General features: G+C 39.6%; 1 protein-coding gene across 1 annotated transcript in view; it reads right to left on the bottom strand.

Moving 5' to 3' along the window:
• The window catches only part of CUNH11orf53 (chromosome unknown C11orf53 homolog), a 39209-nt gene extending 27704 nt beyond the window's left edge, over positions 1 to 11505 (bottom strand). The window contains exons 1-2 of the mRNA XM_040257967.1: positions 11496 to 11505; positions 1423 to 1532 (exon numbers count right to left, since the gene is read on the bottom strand). Coding sequence (XP_040113901.1) covers positions 1423 to 1532; positions 11496 to 11505 — 120 coding nt within the window. The remainder of the gene's footprint in view (positions 1 to 1422; positions 1533 to 11495) is intronic.
• Between the last annotated feature and the right edge of the window lie 1972 nt (positions 11506 to 13477).

Below are 13477 nucleotides of genomic sequence, written 5' to 3'. Positions count from 1 at the left end.
TTTCTCTCTCTCTCAAGAGACTCGATTCATAGGGACACTTTTAACTCACATCCCAGACGATCCTGAGGAAGTTCTAGAAGAAACATGGTACTAGGAGCAGAAGAGAAGCTAATTATTCAAATTTCTGTTTATCAACTAAGCTCCATTTGTTGAACTAGAAGATAAGAGGAGGTTCCAAAGAAATGAAGACCCCAAAATAAAAGGGGTTCTTAGATGGCAGAAAATTGAATCTGGAGTCAGTTCACTTGAAACATGTCCCAGAAGTTTGAATCCACAGCAATGTTGAAGCTGGTGCTGATGTTCGGAGCAGAACACACTGGAAGAACCAGTTTGCACTGCGTCCCAGCTCCTGTGCTTGGTGCTGTATGTGGCCCCTCCTTTATTCTTGGTCATCTGTTCCCACGTCCTGACCCCAGCAATGCCCTGGAGGATGTCTGATATTTATGTTGTTATGTTTCACCCAATAAGGTGAGTGATTATATACCCAACCTGATAGCCAACTGCTATCTCCATTCAAGAATCATTGTTGGAGATTTGGGTGTAACTACTTAAACATTTTAGGTATAGAGTGGAGCTATTTATTAAGACAAGAGTGACAGACAGAGATTTTAGACTTAAGACAACTCCTACCAGGATTTTAAAATCTGATTTTGCATGTTACAGAGAAGTTGTTTGTTCATAAGTTGCCAGTATCAGATTTAGAATAACATGGGGGTGAAGGTCTGCCTGCAGTGCGGGAGACCTGGGTTTGATCCCTGGGTCAGGAAGATCCCCTGGAGAAGGAAATGGTAGCTCACTCCAGTCTTCTTGCCTGGAAAATCCCACGGATGGACGAACCTGGCAGGCTACAGTCCATGCAATTGCAGAGCCGGACACGAATGAGTGACTTCCCCTGCTGTGGGTGAAGGTCAGCATTATTTCTACCAAATGAACCTTTGCTAGTTCCTGATTGGGGTAAATGGAAATGTCAGGATACATCATCCTTTCATGTCCATGAGCTGAAGTGGGCAACCTATAAATTCATAGAGCTCTTGGATTCCTTGCTCATAGATGGACAGATGTGCCATAATGCTAATAATAGTAATTATATAGTGTGTGTGCCAGTTCAATGGAGACCCCATGGACTGTAGCCCACCAGGCTCCTCTATCCGTGGAATTCTCCAGACAAGAATACTGGAGTGGGCAGTCATTCCCTTTTCCAGGGGATCTTCCTGATCCAGGGATCAAACCCAGGTCACCTGCATTACAGGCAGATTCTTTACCTTCTGAGCCACCAGGGAAACCCTGGCTAACACTTGCTATGGAGAATATCAGACTCAAGAGGTGAGAGACTGGTGTGAAGATAAAAGGAAGGGGAGATAACTAACCTTAATAGAGGACTTAGTTCCCAAAGACTTTAGAATGTATTTAACTGAGACTTACATTAAATCTTGAGTTACTTGTCTGCCTGGATCGTTTTTCTGCCAGTAGGTCTTTGACTGTGTGCTTCACTCTCACTCCTTGATACACTCGTTTGCTGTAGTCTCCTGGGACTTAAGCGAATGCAATAGTAAGAATCAAATGTAGATGGTATAATTAGGTTAACCTCTCTAGGGATGTATTCAAGGGCTAATTTTTGTGATGTGATTTTCTTATTGGAATGGTAGACTTGAATTTGAAGTGGTTTCAACAGAGGTCATTTAGTCCTATTGCCTGGTCTCTGACAGAAACTGGTCTAAGATTTGCTTAAGTGAAAGAAAGACTTCTTCCTTTACACAACAGCTCCTCAAAGTGTCCTCTTTTCTGTATTTTTGATTTGCCAAGATTTATTCCTGAAAGATTATAATTTATGCTTTAATTACAAGATCAAGGATTGGATGCAACTTGAAACAGTGCTTAGGATATGATGCAAAAGTTGGATTTGTGTGATTCAGATTATAGAGTGACATTCTTGCTGCATCATCTTCCTACCTGATGTGGGTGAACAGGTCAACTGAATTGTTTTAAGAAGATAATGTTCTAAAGAAGGAAGTTATTTTTAATCTCTTCATTGCACTAATCCTTAATGTATTTTTAAAAATTTATTTATTTATTTAGTTGCAACTAGTCTTAGTTGTAGCCTGTGGGATCTACTTCCCTGATGAGTGATGGAACCTGGGCTCACCTGCATAGGAAGTGTGGAGCTTTAGCCACTGGACAACCAGGGAAGTCCCCTACTTAACATATTTTTAATTTCTGAAATTAAATGCAAGGCTACTTGTGTTATTTCATCTGATTCACTTCACAGATGAAGAAACAGGTCCGGGGCTAAGTTATTTGAAAGGCTTCATAGCTGCTAGTAAACAACTGAGCTAGGATCCAGATTTAGGTCATATTGTAGCTCTGATTACCGAAAAAAATCTTCACTTTTCACTGCGACGAAATGACAGACAGATAACAGACAATAGACAAAAATATTCCCTTGATGTTCTGAAATGGCACCACTGCTGCTATAAGCAGTGACTTCATGGTCACTGAGGATGGTCAGGCAGGGACCGAAACACCTTTTGTCTGGAGTGTTATAGAAAGTGTTTAAGCACTGAATTAGCAGTTGAACTACAGGAATTATAAGATGTTTTCCCTCTCTGAACTCCTTGTTCTATAGTAGGTTGGTTGGTTTCAATTGACTTTAGTTGAGGTGTTGCTGGCTTACCAGCACTTTCTGCTGGCACAGAACTCAGCATTAGTCTGTACGGCATAGAACCAAAAAATCTTCTCTAGTCTAGGATTAACTTATGAGTCAAATCTTATTACAAAAAGAAGGAAAGAAAGAAGAAATCCAAACCAAAATGAGAGGTAGAGTGGACTGTTGGGTGAAAGAGGCTGCTGGCCTGGTGATCAGTGCTTACTGACTTCATATGAGCCACTGACTTGGGAGAATTACAATTTCTCAGCCCTATTTTTTTCATCTGTATAATGGGTATAATAATCTCTCTAAAACTGACTTCGAACTTTTATAAGATATGCATATGAAAATGTTACAGAAAGTACCAAAGTAAATACGAAATGTCTGAACACAATGAGGGAGACAAAAAAAAAAAAAAAAAAAAAAAGGAAAAAAAAACAACTAGTTTCCAAGACAGTTTATCATTCAATTCAAATAAAGTTCACATGCAATATGATTTCGGCAAAACAAAGTTATTTAACTGATCCTTTGGGTCTTATTTTGACAGGATTTGGTCTATATATCTTTTAATTAAAGAGGCTTGGAGTATCTCTTTCAAATCAGCCTCAAATTGAAAGCTTAAGGATTTTATGTTTGTTCCAAAGGAATCTAAGTATTGCTCTTAGCATTGTGTCTGAGGCCTTATTTTGGGGGAAAACTCTAAGGGTACCTTTATTCATCAATAATTTATTGAGTATTTTTTATGTGTCAGGTATTGTGTTAGAGCTGGGAATACAAAAGGACATGCTATCTTGTGGGAGGCAAGAAATACTCAATTATAAGGCAAATGTGCTAAGTACAAGTACAGAAGTATGCATGAACAGAATACTCAGAAAAACAGCGTGTCAGTTCTTTATGAGTGTGGGGACGGATTTAGGGAAGGCAAGGTGATAGCAGAGGTAAGAGGTGGGTATGATGATAAATGGGCAAGGACGATTCAGGTATGGAGGGCAACAGGACAAAGGCCTGGAGGCAAGACCAGAAGGAGGGAGAAAACGAGGTTGGGGAAAGGAAATGAATGGGCCTCAGTCATGAAGTTTCTTGTGGGCAAAGGAGTTTGGACTTTATCCTGTCGGCAGTGAGCCATTGGAGGCTTCTGAGTATGGGGGTAGTGTGGTTAGATTTGCATTTGAGATAGACTTTTCTAACAGCTGTATGAAGGGCGGATTCAGATTTAAGAATCACAGAGCCACAGGGAGAACAGTCAGCAAGATTCCAGGATAATTCAGCCAAGAGACTGTGGGGTCTGAGTAAGGGTTGATAGGCGGGCAAGGAGAGGACAGCTTTGGAAATTATTATTTAGATGTAGAAGGGAAAGGGGAGGGAACATTCAAGGGTGATCCTCAGGCTTCCACCATGGGATTGGTCTGGGTATACAAGCTTCAGAGCTATTATAATGCCAGTAGTAATGAAACCAAGAAAGAGAATAAACTTTCTCAGAGTGTTTGCAAATTAGAACCATATCATTGTGCACGGGCTTCCCAGGTGGCCCTAGTGGTAAAGAACTCAGCTGCCAATGCAGGAGACAGTGCCTAGGTGGGGAAGATCCCCTGGAGAAGGGCATGGCAATCCATGCCAAGATTCCTGCTTTGGAGAATCCCATGGACCGAGGAGCCTGGAGGGCTACAGGTCACAGTCAGACACGACTGAAGCAATTTAGCAGACATGCACGGTGGTGCACACAGAGACCATATGCATCTGGCATGTTGGGATAAATAGGCCAGGCTTCTCCCAACAGCTGAGAGGATCAATATATTTTTTTTTCCTCTGCATTAATTTTATTTTATTTTTCTTTTAAAAAATTATTTATTTTAATTGGAGGCTAATTACTTTACAATATTGTAGTTTTTTTTTTTTATTTTTGCCATACACTGACATGAATCAGTCAACCAGAGTGATGGGATGGGGCAGGAAGTGGAAGGGGGGTTCAGGAGGATCAATATTTTGGGAACTCCTACAATGATGATTCCTAACACACTGGGAAGCTGTAGACCAAATGATCAAAGATAGAAGCTGGGGAATATCCACATTTGAAGAGTTGTCAGAGGAGATGGAGGGAATCCTAGTGAAAAAGAAATGGTCAGAGAAGAACCAGAACAACAACAACAACAAGAGAATAAGACATCACAGAATTTGAGGGAAGGAATTTTGAGAAAGAAGGAAAAAGAATGAGATACAGAAGAATTGTCCAGGAAGATAAGCACCGCAAAACATCCATTGCTTTCATCCAGTGGTTGGTGTTGACTTAGCAAGATCAATTTTGGGAGGGTGAGGTCGCCAGAAGCCACGTACTAACGTCAAAGGCAGAGGTGGAGACAGGGAGACTACTTCTTGAAGTTTGAAGTAGAAAGGGAAACAAGAGGTTGGATGATCATTGGAGAGAACTACAGGGTCAAGGAGAGGTTTGTGTATGTTTTTATATCCATGTAATGAATTTCTGGATAGGAGATATTTGAGAATTTGAACAGGAAGAGGGAGGGACTGAAGATTTAGGAAAGAGGGGAAAAAAATGATGGAAGGAGATCTTCAAGAGGAAGCAAGAAATTTGGGTCAAGGGCACAAGCTGGCTTTCAACCTTTGAGCCTGGAATAAAGAAGGGCAGGGGACGGGTGGTGGTTGGAGCATGTGGTCAGTAACTAAGACGCCTCTGGTGCCTGTCTAGCAGCCTGGTATATGAGAGTGATTCAAGCACTAAAATTGAGAACAAAGCAGGAGTCAAAGTAAGAAAGAAAAGTCTAAGTGAAAGTATACACCAGTGATCCTCAGAGTGTGAACCTTGGGTCAAGAGCAATAGCACTGGCTAAGAATGTGTTAAAAATGCAGGTTCTCAGGTCCTGCTTCAGATACACTGAATCAGAAACTGTAGGGGTGCGCCCAGCAATTGTATTTTAACAAGCCCTTTGGGTGATTTTGATGTTCTCTGAAGTCTGAGAATGAAAGATATACAAATGAGTAGGGATTTTATAAGTTTCCTGTGGAGGCGGGTGCCAGCTCTAACCTAGGCATTCCTAGCTGAGCAAAAAGGGGGAATGTCTGGCTGATTGATGGAGGTGGGGACTTGGGTCTGAGAAGTTTGGGGTGGATGTTGAAGAGGTCCAGGCTGATCCTTTGTGTGTTTGCAGACTGTCTTGTTTTTACTTTTTTGGGAAGGGCTTTTTAATTGATAGGTTCAATCTAAATTATTTATGTTTTATGTGTATGCCAAAAAGCCTAGAGGAAATATGCCTATTCTAAATAAGTTTAACAAATAACCACATGGAGACTAATAGAGGGATAAAATTCATGAGATGACAAACAAACAGATAAAAACTTCTGAAGTTTTGCCATAAAAAAAATCAGTCTTATGTACCGGTTGGCACTGACTTTAGTGCAAAATCTGGGGCTATATGCCACAGGGGATGCAAAATAAATTTAGAACTTATAACAGATGTCCTCAAAGACATCTTATTTTAGTGAGAGAAATAGACATTCACTTGTGAGGGATTAAGGGAGGGGGAAGAGTGTATTTTTGTTTGTTGATGAAAACTTTGTGGGAAGGGATGGGACTTCAGCTTGATTCAGACTGATGTGGATAGGTTAGGAGGAGGGAGAAGGGTCTTGTATATTAGACTTGGCGTGAGCAAAGGCAGAGGCAGGCAGGAAAGAGCAAGGCGTGTGGAAATAAAGGGAACAAACTAAGGTCACTGGAATTAATAGATTTAAATTTCATCAATATGTAGATGAAGTTCAGATGGGTACCCCTAGCTCAGACTTGTCCTGGACTTTAGACTTCGATGTCTATCTTTCTTCAGATGTATAGCAGACATGTCAAACTCCACATCCCCAGCTCCGAACTTTGTTCTTCCCTTTATATTTCCTTCCTGTCTCAGTGGTGGTGTGGTGCTGGGCTCAGTCACGTCCGACTCTTTGCAGCCCCATGGACTGTAGCCTGTTAGGCTCCTCTGTCCGTGGAATTTTCCAAGCAAGAATATTGGAGTGGGTTGCCATTTCCTACTCCAGGGGATCTTTGCAACCCTGGGATCGAACCTGCATCTCTTGCATATTCCACATTGGCAGGTGGATTCTTCATCACCGTGCCACCTGGGAAGACCCCTTCCTATCTCTGTTGATGGCAACTTCATTCTTATTGCCCAGAAGCTATAGAGTCACTCTTGGTTCCTCTCTTTTCTCTCATACTCCACAATCCATCCTTTAGGAGTTTCTGATGGTGCCACCTATGAAATATACCAGAATCTGTGGATTTTTCTCCAGCTCCACTGGTAATCTGTTCGTTAGTCACTCAGTTGTGTCTGACTCTTTGCAACCCCATGGACTGAAGCCCACGAGGCTCCTCTGTCCATGGAATTTTCCAGGCAAGAATACTTGTGTGGTTAGCCATTCCTTTCTCCAGGATATCTTTCTAATCCAGAGATTGGACCCAGATCTCCTGCATTGCAGGCAGATTCTTTACCATCTGAGCCACAGGAAAGTGCCTCCCCGGCCCCCCGCCACCACCTGCTGCTAATATCCAGGTACCAGTGACTGTCATCTCTCATAAAAATATTGCAGTAGCCTTCCAACCCATCTGTTTGCTTGTATTCTTCCTCCCTTCATCCCCAGTCAACACAGCAGCCAAAGTGATTCTTTCTAAAACAAATTCCAGTTGCCTCAGTTCTCTTCTCAAAACCATACAATGGCTCTCCATTGTACTCAGAGTAAAAGCCAAGGTCCTCACGATTGCCCAACATAAACTTGCGTCCCCACACCTCTGATCTCATCTTGTGATACTGTATGTACTCCAGACAGTTTCTGAAACACATCAACCACACCACTTCTGCCTTAGGACCTTTGTATTAGAGGCTGTCCCTTCTATCTGGAATATTCTTCCCTCCGTCACCCACATGACTAAATGCCCTTGTCTCCCTCAAGATTTGGCTCAAATGTCATTTTCTCAATGAGAACATATTTAATTTAAAGTTGCAATTACCCTCTTCTACTTTTTTTATGTGGCACTTGTCACTTTTTAAATATCCTATGTACTTTCCTTATTTATTAAGTTTATTGTTGATTGTCTTCCTTTTCCTTGTTAAAGTGTAAGTTCCACAAGGATGGGAATTTTGCTTGTTTTAATTCATTGGAACTTTTTAAGTGCCAATTCCTAGAACAGTACTTGGCACTTAGTAAAGTGAAAGTCACTCAGTTGTGTCAAACTCTTTGTGACCCAATGGACTATACAGTTCACAGAATTCTCCAGGGCAGAGTAATGGAAAGGCAATTAGTAGCCCTGCAGTAAATATTTGTTGAAAGTATCTTTTATTTTTTGGTTGAGAATAATGGAAATGTTGAATATGTTGAAAATCAGGCTGTAAAAGTCTACTCTTTAGGTTGTAGATGGTGAACACCACTAATCCTTCTGAATAGGGGAGTATTATGACTTTACCATATTTAGAAAGAGTTGGAATTCTGGGGGGAAGATTAATCTAAGGGCACACCTCAGGATGGGTTATGATGAAGATACAGGGAGGATGGGAAATGGTAAAACAGTGACAGGCTAGCCAGAAACTTTGGAAAGGAACAGGAAAGGGCAGGTTTAAGGAATCTTAAAGGTCTTTTTCAAAAGAACACACCAACACACACACATGTACAGACACATAATACTATGATTAAGAAGAGAACCCAAGAAGCCAGGGAAGATTGGTTCTGACATGGAAAAAAGAGTTCAGTTTTGAATATGCTGACTCTGAGGTTGTGGTGGCTTAATCAAGTGAAATTATCCTTTGGATAGATGAGAACTTCGACCAGGGTTAGAATTGTATATCTAAGAAACCGCTCTAAAACTATGCTAACTAGAACTATGGAAATAAAGTTCTTCAAGAAGACTTTTTAGCAAAAGGAGTAGAAATCCAAGCCCTGGGAAAAGGTGATAGTTCTGATGCCCAGGGAAAGGCAGGGGATGGGGAAGGTCAAGGCAGATGTGGGTGGGGGACAGGACAGAGATGCAGGTATGTGAGGCTGTGGCGTGGTAGCAACAGGGGCATGATGGAGAGAGGAAGTGTAGAGAAAGAGGAATAATCAGTGGTATCAAGTATCTGGCACCTGATGCTGCTGCTGCTAAGTCGCTTCAGTCGTGTCTGACTCTGTGCGACCCCATAAACAGAAGCCCACCAGGCTCCCCCGTCCCTGGGATTTTCCAGGCAAGAACACTGGCGTGGGTTGCCATTTCCTTCTCCAAGGCATGAAAGTGAAAAGTGAAGTCACTCAGTCGTGTCCGACTCCTGGCGACCCCATCGACTGCAGCCTACTAGGCTCCCCTGTCCATGGGATTTTCCAGGCAAGAGTACTTGGTAGGTGCTTAATAACTATTTGTGGAGTAAATAAAACCCCTTAGAGAATCTGAGGAAAATGGGGACACAGAAAGAAGGCTGGAGACAGTTTCATCTGGAGCATGGGTGGTAAGAAAATAAGGACAATGGGGATAAACCAGGCTCTGAGGTGATACAAAAAAGGTGAATTAAAATACATCTTATTAAAACATGGAACCTTGTAACAATTCTTTAAACCTATTACCTAGATTATTCTTCCTGTTTTGGGGAATTCTGAAAGTTCCTTAACATACCCTATCCTCCTTTTTAAAAGAGGAATGATATTTAGAGTTTAAAATTATTGCCAATATTCCTACTTCCAAATGTTTTCCCCCTTTTACACTGTGTTTATTTAAAGAATGCACACCTGCATAAACCAGGAGATGCTGAAGAGTTTTTATTCAAATACTCTAGATACATTCAGATCAGTTGTTGAGAAAACAAAGATGTGGTTCGGAGAGAAAGCACAAGCAAATTTGTTAATAAGAATCCCATGTATCCTTTCGAATTTTGGGGAAAATGTTCTGCATTAGTATTGTGACTATGTATACTTAGCAAATTGTCTCAGGTACGCTTTCTCCTAATTCCTGTTCACTTTGAAGAAGAACTTGGCCCATAGTAGATTTAATGATGTTATTGCTTTAATATTGTTTCTGAAAATTTAAGTTTTTTCTGTCAAATCAAACTCATACATTCTGCAACTTGTTATTAAAAATGTAGGATATTCCTCAATTGTTTTTAGTTTCAAAATACATTTATGACATTTGAAGCACCTTATTTTACTACTTTTGATGACAGTCTCTGGAATACATTTTCTTGCTTTTAAATTCTTTAGAATCTCTAAGCAGGTGTGTGTTACATAAGGTAAGGGAATAAAAAGAGAGTTTGAAACAAAAAGAGGATAAAACGAAAAACCATTCCATAACTTTAGAAGACAACTCATATTTTGAGTTACAACATTAGACAGTGGTAAAGTTAAGATAATAGATGATGTCTCTCTGAATTGTAGTTCCTGATGGTATGAAACACAGGTACACTCTCACTTAAGTAGAACAGAATAAACATCCTGAATGATGGATTACTGGTGAACAGCATCCACAGCGGTTCCATTTCTCTGCTTATCAGGGAAGTGCCAAGAGTGAGGTCTTGGACAGGCCAGTGGCAATGCAGTGTGTGGGCCCACAGTCTGGCTCAGGTGCCAGTTCTGGGGCTGTGGGTACCCCTCTCGGTCCCCACCAACCGCAGCCTGTCTTGCTCAGGACAAGAGCCCTCTCCCCAAGAGGAGGCAGATCCGCGTGTGGGAATACAGTGCTACCTCCATGCCTACTCAAGGCTCAGTGTCTCTGGTTCTGCTCCTGGTCTGGGGAAACGATACTATACTAGTTTATTATGGGAAACCTCCAAGAGAACACAAGGAAAAACAAGTTCAGCAACTAATCGGGAAATGTTCAGTAGATTAATTTATATATACTGCTTATGAAATTTTACTCTGAAGTAAAGATTAAAACTTTTAAGGAAGTGGAGCTAAATTAGTTAACATGTGAGGATTTTGTAGAAGTTTGGTTTACCTTTTACCGTAGGCACCCATGAGCCCCTCCCAGTAGTCACCCCTTGGCACTTTTTAAGCCTCAGAACTGGATCCCAAAACTTAAAACTTCTGTTTATAACCAGTTCTGTATTGCAGGGGACAGATGCTCTTAAGGCTTTTAAAAAATCTTTTGGGATCAGTCTTTGAGGAGCTGTAGAATTTAAAAAAAAATATTAATTTTTCTTTCAAGCTTCTTTACAAAGTGTTTAAAGAATATTTCTTCTATTATCATTTATTAACATTTACAATGCTAACTTTTAAATCTCGTTTGTCTGAAACACAAACTTGACACTAATATTAGACTAATATTATTATGTTGACACTAATATCTATATCCTCAGAGTGAACAAACTGGGAAAGATCTTGAATTCATGTAATAACATCTCTTCTTTACCATGTGTACGTGGAAAGTCTTTCATCCTTAATCTTAAAAGCAAGATGCATGAATAAAAGATATTTCAAGCTGTCTATAAATGTGGATTCTTCTCCTGCACTTTTCTTACAGTTGAAAACTTGCTAGAAGTTGTTACATCTGATATACAGTATGGCTATACTAGAAAAGAATGCTTTAATATCCAGGTTCTTATTTTATAAAAATAATGTTCAGTATAATTGATCTTTCAGAAAACATACCCTCATGTACTTGATACAGCAAAATAAATCCAACAGTTAGTAATTAAATGTGAACAGAATTGTGAAAATATTATCAAGAGTTCTAAGTTGTTGGTCTCTGGTCTGTGTTTTGATAGCTTTTCATGCTCTAGCTAGAGTTAGGAATATTTCTTCTTGTCCTTTGCTTTCTGTTACAGCTTTGTGATGTCAAAAATAAACACTAGGATTCTCAAGTTTTAAAAAAAGTTTTAGATAATGGATATTGACTCACCACTTTCCATCCTGGATGATTCTGGTAAATTTCCTTCTTAATGGCAACGTAGGATTTCAGGTGAATGGAGGATTTTCCTTGACAAGGGAGCCAGTCTTCTGGAAAGGTCAGCCTGATTCTGATGGGAAAGGCTTCTGTACATGGTAATGATGCTTCTGAAATGACTTGCTTTAGATTTGATTAAATGCAAATCCTTTGGTGTCTGTTTCTCTACAATTTGCATCCCCAGTGTAGATTATATATGAAGGTACTTTTTCCCTCCCCAAGTAGATTTTTATTTAGTAACAATGAGTTTCCATTAGAACAAACTCTCTTAAACATTTATTATGGAAACAAGGAATCTATTATTTGTTTTATGAATAGCAGTGGAATTTTCTATCCCTTTTACATAGAGTTTGGTTTTGAAAAATACTGTGTATGAAAAAAAACATATTTCCCAGTAGGAAACATAGGTATTATACTGTTAATTCTGTAATTATGAATACATGATTTTTATAAGCTAGGTATCTTTTAGATATAGATAGAATTCAGAAAGGAAGTTGTTTTTGTTTAGGAATAAAAAGAAAAATGAATGTCACTTTAATACAATGGGATAGCCTTTTTATTATATATAAAGCATAAATATATTATCTATATTAGAGGTTTCTAAAACCTGACAGTACTACAGAATCACTAGTGGAACTTGTTAAAAATACTTTTGCCCAACCCCACAGGCAATTCTAATTCAGAATCATTTGAACTAAGGCTCAGAGAGCTGTATTTTGAAACAATTTTTTTTGAGTTTAAAAAAGGATTTTTGTTTGTTTGTTTTTTTGAATGCACACTCAGCATGAAATCTTCTAGATCAAAATTTAAAGAAACCAAATTTGAGGTCTTTTCTGATATTTTCATTATTTATTTTTATCCACTATTGCAGCTTAACCTAATTTTGGTCTCCCAGTCCTGAACAAAGTTAGTTCCTGGTTGTTCTGGATTTGTATAACACTTGGTGTTTCAAGACTTCCAGGCTTCCCTGGTGGCTCAGACAGTAAAGAATCTGCCTGCAATGCAGGAGACCAGCGTTTGATCCATGGGTCAGGAAGATCCCCTTGAAGAGGCCTTGGCAACCCACTCCAGTATTCTTGCCTGGAGAATCCCCACGGACAGATGAGCCTGGAGGGATACTATCCACAGGGTTGCAAAGAGTTGGACACGGCTAAGCGATCAACACTTCAGGCCTTCAAATATAGGTGACAACAAATGGTCCTCCAGCTCTGCATCACATGCTCATTTCAGACAGATGGAATCCAGACAACAGTGGTTGTGTTTTAATCAAAGTGTGTTCTGGACATATTCTGAGGTCCTGGAGACTGGTTCAGAAGATTGGCATAGTTGAAACTGATTTCATAATAAAAACAAAAAGTTATCTGCCCTTTATTCTCTCATTCTCTCATGAATGCCCAGAGGAGTTTTCTAGAAGCTACATGAACTGTGATACTATAGCATATTGAATGGAGAAGCAGATAGAGTCCAGCAGTTTTTCTGAAGTCAGGCAGTGAGGCCATTTGTAAAATTGAAAAACAGTGCTACCCTTTTCAATAAATTTGTTTGGGGTTTGGAAATCATAACTTTTTTATTAAAAGTTATTTATGTTGACAACTATTTTAAATGAATAATAAATATTTTAAGTACTATTAGTTTTAATTTATAGTGTAATAAATATTGTGAATATAAGTCCTATAAAAAGCTGGTTGATGTCCTCAACAGTGTATAAAAAAGTAAGGGGTTCTGAGAGTGAATACCTTGAAAACTTTCCTCTGGAAGAACATCTGTAGTTCAAATGAGTTTCTAGAATGTTCTAACTCATAGTAGATTTGAGAACCTTGTGTCTACATTTCTCTTACTGATAGAATACCCGTTTGTGGTATCCACATTTCTATAAGAAAACCAAAATGACAAAGTTTATTTCAATTTTCCAGTTTCCTGCACCTGTTTTCTTTACT

The sequence above is a fragment of the Oryx dammah genome, unplaced genomic scaffold (assembly GCF_014754425.2).
Source record: "Oryx dammah isolate SB20612 unplaced genomic scaffold, SCBI_Odam_1.1 HiC_scaffold_17, whole genome shotgun sequence".
NCBI classification, from domain to species: domain Eukaryota; kingdom Metazoa; phylum Chordata; class Mammalia; order Artiodactyla; family Bovidae; genus Oryx; species Oryx dammah.
This window is presented reverse-complemented; position numbering and strand designations above follow the sequence as displayed.